This window comes from Brachyhypopomus gauderio, unplaced genomic scaffold, assembly GCF_052324685.1.
Source record: "Brachyhypopomus gauderio isolate BG-103 unplaced genomic scaffold, BGAUD_0.2 sc83, whole genome shotgun sequence".
In the NCBI taxonomy this organism is placed as follows: Eukaryota; Metazoa; Chordata; class Actinopteri; order Gymnotiformes; family Hypopomidae; genus Brachyhypopomus; species Brachyhypopomus gauderio.
Genome location: NW_027506904.1, coordinates 134,195 through 157,506, shown reverse-complemented (window position 1 = coordinate 157,506; position 23,312 = coordinate 134,195). Strand labels below are relative to the sequence as shown.

General features: G+C 46.6%; 1 protein-coding gene and 1 long non-coding RNA gene across 2 annotated transcripts in view; one reads left to right on the top strand and one right to left on the bottom strand.

The window, feature by feature from the left end:
• The window catches only part of LOC143493254 (uncharacterized), a 7,476-nt gene extending 5,768 nt beyond the window's left edge, over positions 1–1,708 (bottom strand). Inside the window, exons 1-2 of the long non-coding RNA XR_013125366.1 lie at positions 1,505–1,708; positions 1,268–1,382 (exon numbers count right to left, since the gene is read on the bottom strand). This is a non-coding gene — a long non-coding RNA (uncharacterized LOC143493254). The remainder of the gene's footprint in view (positions 1–1,267; positions 1,383–1,504) is intronic.
• On the top strand, positions 1,000–23,312 carry prickle3 (prickle homolog 3). Its single transcript, XM_076991554.1, is given in 12 exon segments — positions 1,000–1,328; positions 6,775–6,851; positions 14,727–14,910; positions 15,357–15,470; positions 16,325–16,462; positions 17,551–17,754; positions 19,005–19,091; positions 19,093–19,192; positions 20,334–20,651; positions 20,798–21,091; positions 21,312–21,641; positions 21,883–23,312. Coding segments are annotated over 12 exon segments (2,361 nt in total). The 5' UTR covers positions 1,000–1,286; the 3' UTR covers positions 22,356–23,312.

Sequence of the window (23,312 nt, the reverse complement as noted above, 5' to 3'; positions counted from 1 at the left end):
TAAAGCAATTCACGCTGGGCTACACGGACGTAATTTTGGGGGGGGACGGGGGGGACATGTCCCCCCCACTTTTTCAAAAGCCGGCTTTGGTCCCCCCCAGTTTTTACGGTTAAAACCAAATATTTAAATAGCGACGAATCCATGTCCCCCCCACTTTTGAAATCAAAATTACGTCCATGCTGGGCTACATCTGCGTTGCCTAGTGTCTCACCATCCACTGCGTGATAAAAGAAAATTATTTTTAATTCTGCTGTTCACAAATATTCAGTCAAGAGTTATGTCACTCCAAAGAAATCAACATGACCCTAATCTAAGATTTAGAAGTAAAATGACCATCACTTTTGCTCTACACACAAAAAACATGTTCCAACGCTCAATTCCTGACGGTTAATTTTATTTCGAGCCGCATGGTGGCAGCATTTACTCATGAATTAAAGGTTCAAACGACTCAAGACCTCGTGATTACCTACACATGACAATAGCAACAATGAGTGAGCGTATAGGATGATTTTAAAAAGTGAAATGTGCTGTATTCCTAAAACACTGCAGCATCACCACCAAAAACGCGTCAATAGCAACAAATACGTGGCATTTAAGAAACATCTCGTTAATAAACAAAATATCTAAAAATATTTACTCAGCGAATAGCGTAGATCGCCTTTGTTTTCCCATTACAGAGAACACAGCAGATACTAGTGGAACAGACCTACTGTCCTGCGAGCTAAAACTCAAACATATATATCTATCGTATTTGAATGTCGTCTTAAGGTTTGATTAAAATATGCAAGATAATCCACGCATAATAAATCAGATGCATCTACCAAAATAGACTTTTCATCGACTGCAAAAACACATTTCAGGGGGCAAATGGTCTCTGTAGTAAAAGTTATTTCTTCAGGTCGATCTCTTCCAAATACAAACAGAGATTTATGAGCATGATTTAAGGGCCCTCGGTCGTCCGTTTTTACCTCAGAACCATTTGGCGAGGGAGCTTCTCTAAACCTCTGAAAACATCTAGTAGCCACCGGTGCTAACCAGGGGGGTGGCCAGGGAGCTCCAGTGAGAAGATAGAACAGCCCGGAGGTGCAGCCAGCCTCATTCACGCCTCGCTCACTTGGGGCAACTTCATAAGCAGTCGCATACATGGGGCTCAAAACGGCACGTTAGGTCAAGGATAACTTAAACGGCAGCACCGGGGAACAAAAGTGGGGAAACGAGTCACATGAAAGGATTTATTTGAGGTCAGGCGGAGTAGTGAACATCTCACCGCTCGTTCTTCAACCGACATGTTCACGCGCGGATCCAAGAAACGACGCTCGAGTCGTCCGGTGAGTCCTTCACTTTTGTCCTGCCGTCGCAGCGGCTACCACCACGAATACGTCCTGGAAAACAACATATTCTCCTTAAGTGTAACTTTTATTGCAACATTCAGTAATGTTTAATAGCTAATGGTTCAAATGCTATGCTGGCAAACAGCTACTTTTGTTTCCGTTGTTAACATTACCTGGGAAGCGTTTTCCTGTGGAACTATGTCGAAAGTTCAGAGCAGAATGAAGACTTACCACGAGTTACTTCATGTTTTTGAATTTTTGTACTTTGTATCACCGCAAAATATGCAAAAAACACATTTCTAATAATTTAAGAAAGTTTGGGTAGCCAATTATTGATTACTTTGTTAACATTATAAGCTAGACTGGAGGAGGGGCGAAGAGCCGCGTACCTGCGCAGGTTAGGGTTAGTGTGTTGTGTGAGTTAGCCTTATTGTTTTCACTCTGTAGGCCAGCTAGAATCAACGTATTGTTACTTTACAAGCATTTGAAGTGAAGTATAGTATAGTACTATACTATAGAAACGATCAAATAGGCCATGTTAAGAAAAAGATAAAGTACAAGATTAATTCCCTATGTACGAAATGTGTTTCTAAACGAGACCGTGTTAATGTCGTGCCGACACAGTTGCCACTTTGTGTACATTTGCCATGTGGAGCGTTTGGTGGTTGAGTGGCCATGTGGTGATATTCAGAGTGCTATTGTATTTGTTTTTTCTTTTCTTTGAAATGTCTGCCATAAAAGAAATTAATGAAACATAATGTAGGGTTTTTCATTAAAATGTTACTTTAGAAAAGTAGTACCTGGTACAGATGGTGGAAGGAGACTTGTCAGTGGTCAGGGCCTCTGTGTGTTTATTCTTATTTTATTGGTATTATTTGAATTTATGGTATAGAATGAGCTGAAATGTTAGTGAGTCAAGGATGTGTTTAAGATTAGATTACATACAAAGTCACCATGCTCTGGTTTATGGATGTAATAGACACAAAAGAAAGAGGAAAAGGAGAAGAGACTGTTGTCATTATACATCACTTTTCTCAAACCAAAGGTTGTTCCAGAAACCAAGAAAATATAGTTTCTAAGACATTTTAGTTCCTCCGCTTTTATGCAAAGCATCACATTCAAGATCAAGTCTAGAGTAGGCTACATTAAAGAGAAAGTAAAATTTGTCTGAAAACTGAATGACACTTAAGCATTAATAACCATTACATCTATTACACATCTAGGAAACAAAAGAATGCACAATAAATCCTGCTTGGATTATTTATTTACACATGTAGCTGTTGCAAATGCTGTGAGTCGTTAGTGTTTTGCCTGGTGTTTGTTTGCTTTCTCTTCCTGGAGAAAGTTCCTCTGTTCACTCTCCATTCACTACAGTTTCCGGTGCTGCTTGGAAATCACGCTCAGCTTAAAGAACAGATTGAAAAATAAGTTCAAGCTGTCATGACACACCAAGACTTCAACTTATTTCTATTTAGCAGGATTATGTTACTTTACTTTGCTTGGATTAACATTTTGTGCATAGATCCCATTTGTAAAGATGTTTTTTTTTATGTATGTTGGGTCTCCATCTTCAGCTAGCATCTAGAGCTACAGCTATTGTCAAGCTAACTAACAATGTATATTATAGACCTGATGTAACATTTTGGGTATTTCTTGAAGGTGGTAGCACTACTTAAAGCTTTGCTCTAAGCTATTGGTGCACAGCTGAAATAAATGTCATACTCAGCTTTTGGGCTATTGGCCCGCCAGTGAAGGCAACAATTAAGGACGTTTTTCCCAAGGGTGCGGGGCAGGAAGAAACCTTGGACACATCCTGTCTCACAGTGAGGAAGGTCATCTACCTTCATAGAGGGAGAACCCACACAAACCCAACATACGCCAACTTCTTAATTCTTCTCTACTGTACTATGTTGTTTTATTAGCAAACTATAACTCGTCCTTACTTTGAAAAGTAACGTTGCTATTCTGTTGTTGGCAGATTGATAGGTTTCTCAGTCAAAATCGACATTTTGAGGTCAGCTGCAATATCTATTTTCTGACAAGGTAGTTTACAATGCTACATCATAAACCCATCAGCAGATCCCTACCACGAGAGGTCAGGCAGCTCAGAAGCTTGATGTATGACCAACACACTCAATTTTACCTCAAAATCATCCTGTTCCTGTAGGGTTTATGCGGTAACCGTGTGCAGATATTTAGGCTTGGTTTGGGCAAGTTTAGTGCTGTCGTGGAATATCATTGAGGCGCAGAGTTCATAACTCTGCCAGGCTGTAAATTATACTTGTGCAACCTTACGCTCCACACGTTCCTTACCCGAGTGCTGAAGTAAATAAAATCTGAGTCCTGAAGTGTGCTCTACCTAATGCAGGACTTCAACCACTTGAAGCAGGAATGGACAAACATATATCCATATATAGGCTGAGTGAGACTGGGTACTGAGTAATGAATATACTCTGTAAAACATGAGAGAGATAAGGTGGCTGCTGCCATAAAGCAAACGTTTTCATTTTCAAAAACTGAAAAAATAGTCACCACTGCCTTTTAAATTCCATAGTGCCAAGATTCAGATTGTACAATTTTGAATTATAGAATCAAAATTGTATAGCTGGTGTGTGTGTTTGTCTGTTTGTGAGAGAGAGAGAGAGGTGTGTTGGGTGTGGACCTCAAAGTTACAAGTTGTGGTATCTAACCTTGTGTGGTCTGAAGTGCCAAACGTCAGCATGTTAACTTGCTCTCCAGCCTCTGATATTGTGTTCCAAGAATTTAATAGTAATTGTACAAAAATGTCAAAAATGTGGATTTTTCTCTCTTCATCTCCTATACTGCCTTTCAGCAAGCTGAAGTAATTGGGCTTTCAGCAAAATGAAAGGGTTGAAAACAATCCTCCTCTCTCTCTCTCTCTCTCTCTCTCTCTCTCTCTCTCTCTCTCTACTGTGCCCATTTTGGTTGAGTGAGGTGGCAAAGTGCACTGACCCCAGGAGCTCTGTTTGTTTTAGCACACGTGTTTCCATAGATATCTCACTCATGGCATCAAGGGGCTTGTTCTTATTCTCTCTCTCTCCTCCCTCTCCCTCTGTTTCTCCCCTTCTCTAACTCAAACTCTCATTCACTTATCATGCAGGTTATATACAATAGTATGTTTCTGTCTGGCTGTATGTTTTTAGAGAAGTATTTTAGACAGTATTACAAATTACAGTATGCTCACATCAGATTTCAGGGTCATCATGTATTTAATTTGTTTAATGGTTTCCTGCATGTTTAGTATTAGTATGTATTAGTAATTTTGTTTTTATACGTTATGTCACACTGGCCCAAACCAGTTCCAGCCCATATAGACTTTGTGAACACATACTGTGCAGTAACATACATACTGCATGCAAAGATGGAGAATTATTGACATATACCTATAATCCCAAAATATATGCTTTTTACTTTCTAAAATGTTTTGAATAACGCTTCCAAATGAAATATCCGACATGTGTATCATGTGGTGTGCCTTAAGTTTCCAACTTGAAGAATGCGGCATGAATTCCACCGAGCTGCTATAACAGCACACGGAGAGGCGTCCGTCCTAAGACAACATGGTGAACAATGGACTGTTGGAGCCCCACAGGGCAGCCATGTCACTGTTCCTCCGGCCAAGTCTCCCCCCCTCTACTCTCCGTGCAGGAGCCAGGCCGTTAGACGAAGACACACAGCCGTTGTTTAGACGTCTGCAAGGTTGCATTTAAAAACGAAGCCTCCCACTTTCATACAGTCCCCCCCCCCCCCCCCCCCCCCCCCACCCGTTTAGTTGTGTAAGACAGACAGGCCTGTATTTTAGGTTTATTGGTACTGATTTCACACAAACACCTGTGACTTGGCACGGAAGGGATGTGCCGCTCACCCACATGGAGGGTGAACAGTGCGAGTGGGGGAACCGGGGCCTGGTTTTACAGCTCTGTTGCCTCCCTGCAGGAGAGCCTGTGTGGCATAATTAGGAGCAATTAGGCTTTCAGCAAAATGAAAGGGAGCCAAATATTTGAGCTAAATTAACTGGGAATATTCAAGTACCCGATACTATTAAAAAGTCCCAAAACATTTTACTTCTGTGTGTGTTCAAGATACACATATTTTCCATAGTTATCAACTTGTAAAACATTTATAACGCCATGCCCTTTCAGGTCACGGTACCTATGGAAACGGTTGCAAAACCTTGATGCATGGTTTGATTGCAATTGGATTATTATTGGTTATTGGCACCATCAAACAAAACAAAACAGGGGTGTGGCAGTTATGACATCAGAGGCTGAGGGGGGGAAATCGGAGAGAGAGAGGAGGAGAGAGAGAGAGAGAGAGAGAGAGAGAGAGAGAGAGAGAGAGAGCGAGAGGAAGGGTGTGTAGCCTCTATTCTCTGGCCATTTCCTTCCTCCTGTCTCTGTAATGGGGTCAGCACACACAAACATACAGGTTCTGCATTATTATTTACTTTATTACTCTGTGTTCAGTGTGTGCAGTGATAGACACACACACACACACTAATGCTCTTGCTGGCATTATTATAATCCTCTCACATTGTCACTTTCCCAGAATGCCCGGTGCTACCCCAACACTCTTACCATGTGACCATTTAATTTTCCCGCCCTTTTCTGTTTCAGTGATGTTTTTGTCAGCATCGTTTACCCAGTGAGTGCTGACACACATGGTGTTAGGAAAGAGAGGGGGCATTTTACGACTGTGTGAGTCAGCGGTCACTACAGGAGATGGTCAGGAGATCCTGTCCTCCAACTTTCACTCTCTCCCTTCCTCTGTCTCTCTCTCTCTCAGACAGACACATGCCCGCGTGCTCACACACACTCTCACACACTCGTGATGCACTTCAGAGCTAATCCTCTTTGTACAACCTCTCCCTCGCTTTAGTAAACTACACTGAAAGAACACATCTGTGGCTCAAAACCCATCGCGCACTTTTAAGTGGTAAATTCATGAACCCAAATAAACGTGTCAGATAGACAAATCGGTATTTCCTGTGTTCATTTAAGAGGACGGAGGAAGAAATATATTTGTTCACGTTTATGTTTTACTTGAGAAAGCTGAAAGCATTTCTCTGGACGCTTTTTTGATACAATATATATTTTCTTTACATTATTGTTAATAACGCAGTTAAAAGACAACAGAACAATAAAAAAAAACCTCCACATGCAACCAGATGTTTTGCTGTGTGAACACACCGATGTACCCTTGCTACAGCTAATGTTGATAACCTTAAATACACAAATCCTGGGAAGTAAATACCAAATGCAAACTGGATGTGGCCTGTTTGAACACGGCTCATGAACGGCGTTCTCAACACAGGGACTCCTTCACTACACGTGTATTTTAATCTGCATTATTTATTTACAGTACTCTCTGTTCCTCTCTTTCTGTCTCTGAAATATACACACACACACTCTCGCTCTCTCAGGAGGAAGATCCGGACAGAGGGCAGCCCTGCATGCGGTGTGGAGAGCAGTGTCCAGGCTTTTGTATGCATGGCTGGAGGTAGGACTAAACCAGCAATACACACACACTCACACTCACACACACACACACACTCACACACACACACACACACACACACACACACACACACACACACACACACACACACACACACACACACACACACACACACACACACACTCACACACACACTCACACACACACACACTCACACACACACACACACACACACTCACACACACACACACACATACTCGCATGGTAATATGTGTGACTAGACATTATCTTTGAGAATAAAGTACCCCAATAAGAACAGCTGTCAGTCCAAGATGTTCCTATGAAGAGTCTGGCTGGCCCGTAGATGAAGTCTCCTGGGTGGACACTGTAGACACATGTAAGCAGGTGCACTCACTCACCCAGCGGTACCACTGAGAGAGGGGAATACTCGGCCTTGGGAAGCTCCAGCAGCCAGTGGCATACGTCACATACCCAGCAGGACACGGGGGGAACTCCATGCTGGGGTGTGTGCGTGTGTGTGTGTGTGTGTGTGTGTGTGTGTGTGTGTGTGTGTGTGTGTGTGTGTGTGACACAAAGATTGCTGAATTAGTAATACAGAAGGTCACCCTGAACCCCTGTATCTCCTCTCCACTTTCCAAAGATCAACATCTCTCTTAAACTGATCTTTTACCAGTATAAAACCATAACACATATACTCAGTAACATCAATGCAGCCTTTGTAAACAGTTCAAGCTTAGACAAAAAGATACTAGCAGGTCAGACATGTATGCACCAATCTTATTTGAAAGAATTTCATCATTTTTGCAAAGTTCACCACGGTGTTTCTAGTTTGATTTTATCTTTGTCCTTTATTTCACTGGGTTTTGAAACAGGAACCCTGTTCCATAGGCACCAACTTTAGTCTTAAAATGCATATATGGCTTTACAGAAATTGCACAGTTGTACAGATACCTTAGTGGATATAGAGCAACTGATTAGTCACTGAAGTATTTCTGAGCCCAGTGTAGATGCACACACCACCTTAAGAGCTGTGTGTGGAGGAGACCTGGGGACCCACTCTGACCTGTACGGAGTGCACTCGGACACTAAAGACAGTCCTTCAAAGAGTTTTGTTTATTATCAACAGAATATATTGTGACAAATCCAAGAGTCTTTATAATTGTCATTTGGTAAACCAGCAGAGCTAAATGAAAACCTCCCGACAGCCGCCCTCTCGCAGCCTCGATCGTAAGGTCCCCGTCCTCGTCCCCCAGTCGTCCCCGTGTGTTTTCTTGGGCTTTGTGGCCCCCCCGTGTCCACTCGTCTGGCCCCTTCTTCTGTGTCCTGGTCCAGTCACACTAATAAGATTAGCCTGTTCAACTCCCGCTGCAGCTGCCAAGCTTGCAGCGATTGAATCATCAGACTCACCATACTCTGCCCCTCTCTCTCTCTCTCTCTCTCTCTCTCTCTCTCTCTCTGCCATCTCTCAGCTGTCTCTCTCTCTCTCTCTCTCTGCCATCTCTCAGCTGTCTCTCTCTCTCTCTCTGCCATCTCTCAGCTGTCTCTCTCTCTCTCTCTGCCATCTCTCTCTCTCTCCTCTCTCTCTCTCTCTCTCTCTCTGCCATCTCTCAGCTGTCTCTCTCTCTCTCTCTCTCTGCCATCTCTCTCTCTCTCTCTCTGCCATCTCTCAGCTGTCTCTCTCTCTCTATCTCTGCCATCTCTCTCTCTCTCTCTCTTTGCCATCTCTCAGCTGTTTCTCTCTCTGATTCTCTCTCCTGGTTCTGGGTCATTTTGGCTCATTTTCACACTCTTCCTTTCACACATTAAGTGCTATTCATCATGACTCACATTAAGGTCTATTCACAAATATTCACAAAGTGGTTGGGTAACAACCCACATACACTTTTACATGCACACAGACACACACTGTGATTGGGAAACAACACACACTCACACAGACAGACAGACAGACAGACAGAGAGAGAGAGAGAGAGAGAGAGAGAGAGAGAGAGAGAAGACAATATTGGACTCTATAGGGGACAAGGCAGTCCTTGCTCAGTCAGCGAGACAATAAACATACAGCATATGCACTGGTAGCAGAAGTCAACTGTGAACTAACCTGAAAGGATTTTACAGTGTTAATGCTTAACATAACATGGCCTTGTTCTTCTGTGGCCATATTGCATCTGTTGTAGTGTTACAAATACTTCCACTTGTCTGCCCGGGTTAACTATATTTGCCAAATCAAATCTGAATGTCTTTATACTAACCAGTTGTGGTTTGCTCATTCCTGAAGGTGTACTCAGAGAGGCAGTCATGTTACTCTGAGAATGTACATCTAAGTAATGGGCTCGCAAAACGCTCACTGGGTTTGTTTTTCTTTCCTTTCAAGCAGTCAGGCGTGGACTGTTTTGTCAAAGAGTTTTGAAGATGAAAAGACTATGATTGATGGGGTTTCCCATTCATGTATCCTAATTACGCATCCCTTATTGAATCTTATCTTGCTGCTAACTGAACGATGCAGCTGAGGTGTCCACGGACCCGACCATCTCGTAACGACCGTCTCGTAACGACCGTCTCGTAACGACCTTCTCGTAACGACTGTCTCGTAACAACCGCCTCTTCTAGTTACACACGCGGTCAGTGTGTCGGCGTGTCTCATACAGACGCTTGTCCTGATTCTAAGAGCTTTTTTATTAACTTATACCCTCACATCCAAGTAAGACATGTTGCTCTGACACACATTTCCACCATCGATCGCAGAACGACAGATGGCAATTAATCAAACCTTCAAGAAGCTGCCGCCATGATCCTCACTGAACATCCATCTGTCCACCACGCAGGACCTGAACACAACGCCACCACCCGCCTCTAATGGCGGTCAGTCACACAGATAAGGAAGGTTGGCTCGTTAGTATAGATCTTGTCACTCTTAAGCTACTCTGGAATTGCCTAGATTTAGTGTTTGTATCCCTTATGATCCCTAATTGGGCATGTTGGCGTTATTTCGTAGGATAATCAGAAGATGTCTGAGGATAGTTAATGAAAGGTGTAGCAGGGAAAGCCCTGGACTGATAAGCATGTACGTACTGACACATTGTATTTGGTTGCTTAACATGTTGTTAGCATGTCATCAACATATCATCTTATGTTTTTAACACGTTTTTTTAACAGATCCTAACAGAATTTTTTACATCCTGCCAAGTAGCCTGTACAGGGTGTGATGTCATTGAAATGATCCCAAAACTCCATGATTGGCCTCACCTGATGTTTGAAACCGGCCGTCCGTGTCGGAGAGTGGCGAGAGCGGCAGCTGAAATTCGAAACATGAGCGAGACAGAAGAGAAAAGGGAGACGAGGGGGGAGGGGCGGGGTCTGCGTCTGAGCCCAGTGAGCTCACCTATTGTCTGGGGCCTCCGTGTTCACTCCACAGGCCTGAGGGGGCGAAGGGAAGTCCAAAGAGCCGAATCGCAAGAGCAAAGTAGCTTCTGGTTTGCCTCAGCAGGCCCCGACGCTCCCCTCCTTTACGACGCGGTTTAGGGCAGAGAGCTGGCTGGTTAAGGTCAGCGCGTGCTGAAGATTTGAATTCATGGATGTCTTCAAAGTGCAGCCTGCGATGGCATTGGGGGAAACTTAAGAATATATGAGAGGACTTATGGACTGGCCTAAATATTGATCTGAGGTAATACAGTAGCACTACTGGCACTTATAATAATGATGTGAATAAGTGTGTGTGTGTGTGTGTGTGTGTGTGTGTGTGTGTGTGTGTGTGTGTGTGTGCGTGGATATCTAGAGAGTTGTGGTAGTGGTGATGATTATTGAGGTGCATAGATTGAAAAAGTTTCATTTTCCATAATTTTGCTCTTGGATGTGAAACACTTTTATAGCGTCATCTGTGTACTTGTATGTATGTATGTATGTATATATATATATATAAACAAAAACTAAACATAACTCAGAAATATTCTTAGTTATAATCAATCTTTTTATGTATTGGCTCTCAATATGAGTATATTTTGGTCATTACAATAATAGTAATAATCTCAGGATGGGAGTGCTTGTATGTATTCAGGAGAAGGCCACAGTTCTGCACTTCCCTGGTTAAAAAAAGAAAAGATTTATTCTTCTTGGAAAATTGATTTGCCGTTACTTTTTTCCAGAGAGACTTGTTGTGTAATCACGTTGCTCAAGTACTCAAGTTCCAAATTCTTGTAATAATATATCGGTGGCGTGTGGCCAGTCTAGGACTCAAACTCCACCTGTCTGGGAGGCGTGATGGTGTTCGCATTTTACTCTCCTGCGTGGTGTTGCTCGCAAAGAAGTTTTAACTTCTTGATTGTGAAACTCTCAACCTATGAACAGTGCCTATGAACGCCTTATAACAGTTTGCTGCCACGAGTCACGAGTCATTTCACTGTTCAATATTTCTTGGTAATGAGCTCCCAGTTTCGCTGCTCATGTTGGCAAGTTACCAGCATTGGTACCAAGAAGGTTTGATGAAGTTGGCACATAAATGTATCTGAAGGTCCTTCACCCGATGCATTACTTTACTGAGTGGTAACAGTTTGGCACATTGTACAGATGGTGTTTACATAAGTTACAGGAAAGGTGCTAATTGTGATTCTGATGTAATGGAAGTGATGCTAAGAGCATGCTGGACCCTGGCGTGTTTTCTTAGTACTGGGGGATTGAGGAGTGTCTCCTACAGTGACAGACAGGAGGTCAGTGTAAACACACAAGATGTGGAATGTGGCTTTTTAAACCGGTTTTCTCAGGCACCTAATACACATGTGCTGATACTATTGCTAAAATAATATGTACTTTAATAGTGTTCTATATATTTCATTTTTATTTGAATTAGTAAGAAAGGGGGAAACACAGTAATTGTGTGTGTGTGTGTGTGTGTGTGTGTGTGTGTGTGTGTGTGTGTGTATTAACTGCTAACTAGCCTGTGCAGTTATGCAAATGGGTAAAAAGCCATTATGAAGACTTGAACTAGACTGATTGACAGAGCAGTAAAGGATTTTGTATGACATCCAGCCAAAATACAATTGATGAAAATCAAAAATGTCACTCATGTTAGTCAATTAGATGGGGCAGTTCTTGCCCTGATGATGGATGTCAACAGTGTATTGTACATTAGCCATGAAGAAGTGTGTGGATTTGGGTGGGAGGATGTTTAAAGCCAACAGCATGTTGCATTTTTAATATAATAATAATAATAATATTTGGGTCAACATGCCTATTTTAGAGTGTGTGTGGGTGCGTATGTGCGTATATGATAAAAAAAAGCTAAGCGAGTCCCTAAATTTGGACTACAGTTACAGTGTGTGTGTGTGTGTGTGTGTGTGTGTGTGTGTGTGTGTGTGTGTGTGTGTGTGTGTGTGTGTGTGTGTGTGACTCCCTGCTTCAGTTGCATTCAGCCTTTATTCAGTTCTTATTATTCTGGTCATGGTGCTGCCGGATTGTCTGACACATTTTTGGCAGTTCGGTCTGGTGTAAATATCTTGTGTAAAGATCTTGTGAATATTCCAACTTAAAAGGACCTTTTGCTGAAAGTAATAAAGGGGAAAGTGAACAGGACGATGGGCATATAGCAGTGATTCAATCACACGTGAGTGATGTGTGGGCTGGGAAAACACGCCGGCTTTCAGAACATTTGTAGTCTTTTTAGAAACGAGTCAAAATCCATTCAGTTAATTGTATGATGAATAACATTACCTCACAAACATGGAACATGCTGTGATTTGGGCGCACTGTGAAATGACCTCATTCACCTTCCTATGTTTGTGTGTGTGTTTGGTAAAAGTGTCTTGTTACTATGTTCAATGAGCATACATTTTTTTACATATATATTAACATATATTATAATGTATGTATATGTTATAAGAACACTATAATATTACAATAAATAACTCAAATTCATACTTCACATATTAACTGAAATCACATATTGAGGAATGCTCAGCTCTGAATTACTTATTTCTCTTTATGGTTTATGGTATGTGCCATTCAAAGGTTAAAACAGAGTGTAGGTCAAAGAAAACCATGCAAACACAACTGCTTTTCCCCCCTCTCCTCTAACTTCAAAAGGAATGCTCAGATTGGCAACAGTGACCTCGTTTTCCTCCTCCGGAGGCGGAGTCAGGGTGAGTGGCAGGGCACCTCTACCAATCCTCCTGCCCGATCCCTTAAACCATGACTCAGTGGCACGTACCCACCCCCCGCCTCTCCAGAGGAGCCAGTGCGCCACTGCGTCTGTAGATCTGAAGATGGCCGCTCTGAAGTGCACTGGGTCAGAGTCAGGGCAACGGGGGATTAAATAACAGCAATGCACTTCTCCTAGCAATCTGGCAACCTGATTCTGGGACCCACTTGCAGCTCGGTGCCTATATGGTCAAGAAGAATGTTCTTACATGTAAAGGGAGAGTTACTTTTTGTCCAATAGCAGTAGTTGTTAGGGCTTACCCTGATTACCAAATGCTGCTGCATATGGAATAGAGCCTGTGAATCACGTGCACCGTGTGTGTGTGTGTGTGTGTGTGTGTGTGTGTGTGTGTGTGTGTGTGTGTGTGTGTAATGACTGTTCGTAATGACTGTTTTTATCAGCCGTGATTGAGTCAGGCAACAGTAAAGGAATGTGCCTAAACCCTGATGTCTCATTTCCAACACAAAGGGCAGGAGGCATGCGTGTGAAACAGGTACCGGCACTGGCTAACACACGCGTGTAACGTGCGTGTGCAGGTAACGGCTCCCTCTCCGGCTGCTGTGTCGGCACTGTAACACGGGGCGGCTGTAATCGCAGTCTCACCCGGGGGTGGCGATGCAGAGATCTATATGTGTAGATGATTGGCTGACCACTGGTGGGAGGCCAGTTTGTGTCCCAGATGGAGCTTGTCTTAATTCAATCTGTTGTTGTCACCAATTTGATTGATTGCCAACAGTTTTGGGTTTACCATACTCCTCACTTGCGAGGTTCTCCACTAGAATGGTGTTTAAGCGCATACCTGTGTGTGTATGGTTTGGAGGAATGTCAGGCAACATCCTTGTCTCTTTACCAGAAGGATTTTCCTTGTCTACAAGCACATTACGAGTCTGGTTTGACGTGTTTTGACAGCTCCCACATCTGCCCAGACTCGGCTATGTTTGTGCAGTGTCAACAAATGAAAGAACTATTGTAATTTTGTTTTAGTGTTTTTTTAATCTAACCAGTATTGTAATAACATCTTTTTTCCATATTTGTTAAGGTTGAGGATTATCCTTGGGTTGACGTTTGCCAGAAAAATCCTACCCAGGACATTTTATATGCAAACAAGACATATTTCTATGTCTTTTCTCAAATGCTAAAGCAATGTTTCACTCCATTAAACCATTTATTCAACAATACATTATTTAAACTGATACTTTTTTTGTGAACTCACCACTATATCAATATATCCTGTTTACCCTGGGTTACACTCAAAATATCCTGTTTCACACATTTTTATTTCATTGTTCGGATGGTTTAACTTTAAATGTTAGAATGTGTGTTCCTAACACTGTTATTAATGTCTTAATGAGTAATACTTATATTCTCTAAGTATAGTCCACTGTGTTGTCATGGCTACAGCTAGTACTTTAATCTTCAAAGAAATCCTGTTGAAAAGTATTTTGCCGCTGATAGAGACTTGGTCATTCTTCTTAATGCTTCAAAGCTTCAAGAGAAGTCATTTAGTTCTTGGTATTGAACTTGTGACTTCTTGGATACTACTTTACAATTACAGAACAATTACGTTGCCACGTTTTTACAAATCCTCATTTTTTTCCCCCTTGAACTACAGGAAATCCCTCATTGTACCCACGGCGGTTTGGTGAGCAGCTCTCTGTGTTGCCATGTCCTCACTAATCCCCACCCCCCTGCTTTTCCTCCCTCCACAGGAAGATCTGCGTGCACTGTAAGTGCACGCGCGAGGAACATGCGGTGCGCTCGGTGCCTGGTCAGCTGGAGAAGATGATGACCAAGCTGGTGTCCGACTTCCAGAGGCACTCCATCTCGGACGACGACTCGGGCTGCGCCTCAGAGGAGTACGCGTGGGTCCCACCCGGGCTCAAACCCGAACAGGTAAGCCGGCGCTCCGAACCAGCCACACACGGCGTGACCCTGCACGCCCTTACACACGCCCTTACACACACCCTTACACACACCCTTACTCCAGTGTACGGATGGGCCGGTATTCCTCTGCCTCTTTATGAAACCGTTTTGAACGGTTTGATCCGCAGATGCTTCATGACGTGACCTGTTCTCTGTTTACTGTCAGGAAAGGCCGTGTTGTCTGTTTGCTAGCACCAGCAGGAAGAGCTTTATCAGCGGAGCTAGTCGGCGTGTATTGTCTGTTGTGTTGCGCTGGAAGCTCGTGTTTCTCCGCGCGGAGCGCGTCTGTGCGCCCAGAAACGGGACTCGTGTTACACACTCACATCACTTCATTATTAAAGTGGGGCGAGTGTGTGTGTGTGTATGTGGTGTGTGTTGTCATGTCTACAGGTCTTTGCGTGTCTTTGTGTCTGCAGGTGTATCAGTACTTCAGCTGTATCCCGGAGGATAAAGTGCCCTATGTGAACAGCCCAGGAGAGAGACATCGCATAAAGCAGCTTCTGCACCAGCTCCCAGCACACGATAGTGAGGTAACGGGCCTCCTTGTGCAGTTAAACCTACGCCCTTAACACCTACGCCCTTAACACCTACGCCCTTAACACCTGCACCCTTAACGCCTGCACCCTTAACACCTACGCCCTTAACACCTGCACCCTTAACACCTGCACCCTTAACACCTGCACCCTTAACGCCTGCACCCTTAACGCCTGCACCCTTAACGCCTGCACCCTTAACGCCTGCACCCTTAACACCTACGCCCTTAACACCTGCACCCTTAACACCTACGCCCTTAACGCCTGCACCCTTAACGCCTGCACCCTTAACACCTACGCCCTTAACACCTGCACCCTTAACACCTGCACCCTTAACGCCTGCACCCTTAACGCCTGCACCCTTAACGCCTGCGCCCTTAACACCTGCGCCCTTAACACCTATGCCCTTAACGCCTGCACCCTTAACACCTATGCCCTTAACGCCTGCACCCTTAACACCTACACCCTTAAAACCTACAGCCTCAGCACAAGAGGGCCTTACGCCCACGCCTCTTAAGTTCCTAAGTTCCAGCCATTCTCCTGGACGTCTCCCCACAAGGGGGTGTGACACACATGTGACACACACCTGACTCGCCCCAGGTCCACCGTTGCATTACGAAACCTTTGAGCAGTTGGAATGAAGGAAACTGCAGTGTTTGGTCACACAAGACTGGAGCAAAGCCCCACACCTGCACGCTATATTAAGATGCATGGTATAACTGTGTGTGTGTGTGTGTGTGTGTGTGTGTGTGTGTGTGTGTGTGTGTGTGTGTGTGTGTGTGTGTGTGTGTGTGTGTGTGTGTGTGTGTGTGTGTGTGTGTGTGTGTGTGTGTGTGTGTGTGTGTGTACAGCCCCAGTACTGTAACACTCTGGATCAAGAGGAACAGAAGGAGCTGAGGTTGTTCAGTCAGCAGCGCAAGCGTGAGAACCTGGGCCGGGGCGTGGTCCGCCTCTTCCCCGTCACCATGACGGGGGCCATCTGCCAGCAGGTACGGACCTCCGTCCTCCGCCACCTGCTCAGCCAATCAGGAGCTGAGGCCCGAGAGCGACCTTAGGGCGCTTCCTCCGACCGACAGAGACCCAAACGCGCCACCGCTCCCTCTGCCTGAGCTCCGTGTCCTTGCACCCCCTGGCTGCCGAGCCCAGAAGCGCTGGTGCCACGTCGCGGTGCCCTGAACGCTCCCCGGCTGATGAGAAACTTGTGGAGAGGGTGTGTCGGTAGCTGGGAGGGACGCCGCGCTTCATCTCCACATGATTTATGACCCCGCGCGGCAGTGCAGCCGTCCCAGATGGAACGGCGTAAAGCCCAGAACAGCGCAGGAATCTCGTCTGAGTGCACAATAAAACGCTGCCTTCTGACCTCATTAAAGCTGAGAGCACATGAGCGCAACAAGTTGGAACAGTGGGCCGAGATGAAGTTGCACAGGAGACACGAAAGCCTCGAGTTCAGGATAGAAGGTCCCCGAGAGGAGGAGCGTTTACAGGGACCCGTTTTATGTCAATGGGTGTGACGTTGTGGTGTAACTGAAGTCATCTGGGGTTAAGTTCCTTCTTAGCTAAAAATCCCCCTTTTCCAGCAGTGCGTAACAGTGGGAGGGAGTCGGCTACGCTCAGGTGTGCAGCTACGCTCAGGTGTGCAGCTACGCTCAGGTGTGCAGCTACGCTCCGGCGTGCAGCTACGCTCAGGTGTGCAGCTACGCTCCGGTGTGCAGCTACGCTCAAGCGTTATCTACCTCGCCTGCTGTTTGCGAACAAGCCCGCAAAAGGCGGTGGTGTAAAGATGTGGCTATTATCCAGAGCTACATTCGTATTACCCTCCGATGACACGATTGTAATCACCGAGCCCGGTGTTTTCGTTGAATTGTTGGAGTAGTAATTTTGACTTAAATGGCCACATGAGCGTAATGAATCATAATCTAACCCCCTCCAGTGTGATCCTCAACCAGAACACAACTGCAAGAACTACCGCGCATTCCGTAAAACCGGTTGTTTATTACGGCAGGCCTCTCATCCATTCCTGTCTGTCTTCTCTCTCTCTCTCTCTCTCTCCCTCTCTCTCTCTCCCTCTCTCTCTCAGTGTGGGAGGCAGATCTGTGGGGGGGACATGGCCGTCTTCGCCCCGCGGGCGGGTCACGGCTCCTGCTGGCACCCCCAGTGCTTTCGGTGCACCACGTGTGTGGAGCTGCTGGTGGACCTCATCTACTTCTACCAGGACGGCCACGTGTACTGCGGCCGGCACCACGCAGAGCGGATCAAGCCGCGCTGCCAGGCCTGCGACGAGGTCAGCCCCGCCCCTGCCCTGGCCCCGCCCCCTTCGCTCTGCTACTTCGGCGCGCTTCTAAAATAGCCCTGCACGTTTGAGGTGTTGTGGACCACGCCCATGGTGAAGTCCTGCTGTGTTAATAACATGGCGTATTCATTAGATAATGAGTCAGCTGTAGGGAGCGCAGCGTTAACGCTGATGTGTGCACAACAGACTTTTCCCCGGCCGACTGGTGTAATCTAATAACATGATCCCGTAACTGTGGACTGACCCTCTCTCTCCCTCTGACCTGTCCCCCACCCCCCCTGTCCCCCTGACCTGTCCCCCACCCCCCTGTCCTCCACCCCCCTGTCCCTCTGACCTGTCTCCCACTCCCCTGTCCCCCACCCCCCCTGTCCCTCTGATCTGTCCCCCACCCCCCCTGTCCCTCTGACCTGTCCCCCACCCCCCTGTCCCCCTGACCTGTCCCTCTGACCTGTCCCCCACCCCCCTGTCCCCCTGACCTGTCCCTCTGACCTGTCCCCCACCCCCTGTCCCTCTGACCTGTCCCCCACCCCCTGTCCCTCTGACCTGTCCCCCACCCCCCTGTCCCTCTGACCTGTCCCCCACCCCCCTGTCCCTCTGACCTGTGTCCCACCCCCCTGTCCCTCTGACCTGTCCTCCACCCCCCTGTCCCTCTGATCTGTCCCCCACCCCCCTGTCCCTCTGACCTGTGTCCCCCACCCCCCCTGTCCCTCTGACCTGTCCCCCACCCCCCCTGTCCCTCTGACCTGTCCTCCACCCCCCTGTCCCTCTGACGTGTCCTCCACCCCTCTGTCCCCCTGACCTGTCTCCCACCCCTGTCCCCCTGACCTGTCCCCCACCCCCCTGTCCCTCTGACCTGTGTCCCCCACCCCCCTGTCCCTCTGACGTGTCCTCCACCCCTCTGTCCCCCTGACCTGTCTCCCACCCCTGTCCCTCTGACCTGTCCCCCACCCCCCTGTCCCACTCCCCTGTCCCCCACCCCCTGTCCCTCTGACCTGTCCTCCACCCCCCTGTCCCTCTGACCTGTCCTCCACCCCCCTGTCCCTCTGACCTGTCCTCCACCCCCCTGTCCCTCTGACCTGTCCCCCACCCCCTGTCCCTCTGACCTGTCCTCCACCCCCCTGTCCCTCTGACCTGTCCTCCACCCCCCTGTCCCTCTGACATGTCCTCCACCCCCCTGTCCCTCTGACATGTCCTCCACCCCCTGTCCCCCTGACGTGTCCCCTCTCTCTCCCCATGGTCAGATCATCCTGGCGGACGAGTGCACGGAGGCGGAGGGTCGTCACTGGCACATGCGTCACTTCTGCTGTTTTGAGTGTGAGGCGGCGTTGGGGGGGTCAGCGCTACATCATGAGGGAGAGTCGCCCGTACTGCTGCACCTGCTACGAGTCTCTGTACGCAGAGTACTGCGACACCTGTGGAGAACACATCGGTGTGGACACACACACACACACACACACACACATATATACACACACACACACACACACACACACACACACACACGCTCTATGCAGAGTACTGCGACACCTGTGGAGAACACATCGGTGTGGACACACACACACACACACACACACACACACACATATATACACACACACACACACACACACACACACACACACACGCTCTATGCATAGTACTGCGACACCTGTGGAGAACACATCGGTGTGGACACACATATACACACACACAGAAACATATACACACGCACACACACACTCACACATACTCTCACACACACACACACACGCTCTACGCAGAGTACTGCGACACCTGTGGAGAACACATCGGTGTGGACACACACACACATACACACACACACACACACACATATATATACACACACACATATATACACACATATATACACACACACACACACACATATATACACACACACACACACACACACACACACACACACGCTCTACGCAGAGTACAGCGACACCTGTGGAGAACACATCGGTATGGACACACATATACACACACTCACACACACACACACACACACATACACACACACACACACACACACACACACACACTCTACGCCGAGTACTATGACACCTGTGGAGAACACATCAGTGTGGACACACACACACATAAACTCACACTCTCACACACATACACACACACATATACACACACACATACACTCATACTCACACACACACACACACACACACCTTGTCTTAACAAACATTTTTGGCAATCAGAATCACGATTTTATTTGGAGACATGAGCAAATAAAATGAGGTGTAGAACAGGTGTAAACAGCCCCAGGACCTGTGAGCAGGTGACACCCAGTCCACTCAAACCACGTTCAGAGGTGGTCAGACTTCTCCACTGCATTTAATGTAAACAGATATTGGTGTGTTCCTTCACATGGGAATACGTCTGTCCAGAGCAAAAGCACATCATACCAGGCTCAGATTGTAGTGGAAGTGTGAACAGAACCCAGGCAAAATATATCCAGATACAATCTTATTTTATTAAATACAATTTAATTTTATCGTGTTGTGCCGTATTGTATCAGCTCATACTTGCATGCGCTCCTTGTCTCCCTGTAGGTATAGACCAGGGTCAGATGACGTACGAGGGGCAACACTGGCACGCGTCTGAGGCGTGTTTCTGCTGTGCCCACTGTCGGCTCCCCCTGCTGGGCCGACCCTTCCTCCCCCGCGGGGGCCTGATTTTCTGTTCGCGGCCCTGCTCACTGGGGGAAGACCCCGATAACTCAGACTCCTGTGACTCGGCACTGCAGAGCAAACCGGCCTCACACAAATCCACACTACCACGACAACGCAGTTCACCTGTACGGCCACCGGAGGGCAATAGTCCAATACCTGAATCCGCTCAATCCTTAACTCCTCCATCAGAGAGTAAAGGTATGACACACAAAACCTGTGTTGTTCATGTTTCCAGAAAGTTACAAGCATATGTACTGAGTAATTTTTTCTTATTTTAAATGCACATGGCTTGTAATCCATATTTTAAAACGTTTGTTCTAACTTTTTTTTTTTGTTTTTACCAGGAGTGCGTACTCCCCCCCCTAGTTTGGAGGAAGATGGCCGCCCTCCTCCTCCTCCTTATGGGCACAAATGCCTTCAGAGTTCTGACTCCCCCTCCCATATTGCTCCCTTAGCCAATGGCTGGGGACCGTCGTCACCCAAAGACCAATCAAACGCTGGCAGACTCTCGGGCCCCAGCAGGCTGGAGTACATAGTGGAGTTAAATGGCTACGCCGAATTCGGGCCGTCCCCACCGAGCTGCACCTCCAGAGGAACCTCAACGGCCAACGACATCCTGGGAGAGAACTGCAGTGTGGGTAAGTTCTTCAAAAATGATGTTGAGCATGCAGGCTGAAGAAAAGTGAAACCCTAAAGACGCAGTAACGTTTGTGAAAATGTTTTGCATATATGAAGCCATACGTAATCTACATATATGTAATATGTTTTAAATATGCATATTTAGATTGACATTTAAAGATTATTACCCAAGTTTCCCAAATCTATCATCGTGGTGTCTCATTGGTCGGTTCCGGCTAGGTTCCGACTCTTTCCCACCTCCTCCGCCTCCAGTGTTCATCGGCCCTGATGATTTGCCCGTCATGTCCACGCCCGCCCCCGAGCCCCCGCCCTCTCCACGTGACCCACCAATGGCACGTAGCAGCACGAACAGGGTCAGCTTCAGGGAGCCAATCAGCTGCAGCTACTCGATGGAGGAGATCTTTGACGATGAAGAAGAAGTGGATGAAGAGGTGGAGAGACGAGAGGAGGACGAGGGAGAGCAGGAAGAGGAGGAAGAGGAAGACGTCGGAGCGCTAGGACAACGACTGCGAGGTCGAGCTGAAATACCGCCTCAGATGGACCTGCTAGGCAAGTTCACAAATGATAAGATATGAATAATTTAAAAGAGAATCCATAAAAGCTTTATCAATTAAAGCTTTAATTAAAACTAACGTTTTGATCCATAAGCACCATAATAATGTCTGCCAGTTATTGAAAACAGAAATATGAACTCAGGGTTAGTTTTTAATCCAGCTTGTTTATTAATGTTGTACTATTTCATTTAGATTTTCTGGCCCTTGCTTCTTTCTTATGGATCTTCTTGTTTTAGATGGATCATACCACCGCAACTTCCAGCAGGGGTCGCCAGGCCTGCCCAGTCGTAGCCGAGTGACTTCAGGGTCCCCCCTCCACTTGGGCACGGACAAGCGCTTCCGCCGGTCCAGGCGCGACAGGCCTCGTCTGGATGTGCTGGAGTGGCGGGGGGAGGGGCGTCAGCACAGGCCCCGCCCCCCCACCGGCTCCCCCGACGAAGACGGCAGCGCTCGTCTCACGCTTCGCTCCACCCACTACGGGCATGAAGACTCCTGCTCCACCTGCTCGTCCTCCTCGGACTCGGAGGAGGAAGGCTTCTTCCTCGGCCAACGCATCCTCCTGCCTCCGCAGCTCACGGGTGGAGAGAGGCCACCAGACGCAAAGGGGCCGGCGGCGGAGGAGAAGACGAGAAGAGGCAGTCTGAAGAAGAGGAGAAGGTCACACAGTCTCGGAGGGAAGGACAAGGACAAGAACTGTATAGTCTCCTAACGGCGAGACCAAGAGATATTCACTTAGTTTTGGGGCTTGCTGCCTTCACAAAGATGACTTAGGAGCCAAACTGAACAGCTTCAGAGTTGCATTTGGTGAATAATGACCTTCAGCAAGGAAACTACTGACTGGGCACAAGTTACCAACCGGCTATGCAATGAAACTCACATTAGCCAAGAAATTACTGTGATTGGTTTATGGGAGTAAATTAAATAACCTTGGACAATATATTTGATTTTCATGGATTATTATGAAATAGCTTTTCTCAAACAGATAAAAACAGACCTCACTGTGTATCATTGAAGCACTTTGGAACCAAGAAAGATTCCACATATCTGAGGAGACTTGATGCCTGTATCTGCCTTCAGATGGTAACAGAGGTAGCATATGCTTATAGTACAGTGAGGGCAAAGGTCATTGTGATCCCAACACAGTTTCAATCTGTTTAATTTTGGCTTGGTTTTCTCAAGCAGCAGTGTGGATTTCAACGTGGATTTAAACCTGTTTCCGTTTAAGCAGTTGTAAAGATCTGTGGCATTTATAAGGATAGTCGTGCCTCTGTTTATACAAAAAATAAACACCATTATGTAAACACCGAAAGACCCCTCACACTGAATTTACAGGTTTCTCTAATGCGGAGCAAAGTGCACCCAATGTACATGTCTTAATGTGCATTTGGGACGTTCACTGCTAACAATAAGGTAAGACGATCAGGTAGACTCACATATATGACTGTCCTCTCTCTTTTCAACTGTAATGTCCTGGAGGGGCCTGTGGCCCCTATGTCAGCAGCCACTCCCGCTCATCTGGGCTTAGATACGTGTGGTCTTTGAATGTCATAAGGAGGTCGAGCAGCTACAGAATCTTTCAAGCAGGACGTGCTGCCATGGTTACTCTGCTGAAGAACCTCACGTTTAACAAAGGACGCTTCTTCTTCAAGGCCTCACGCGGTGTGAC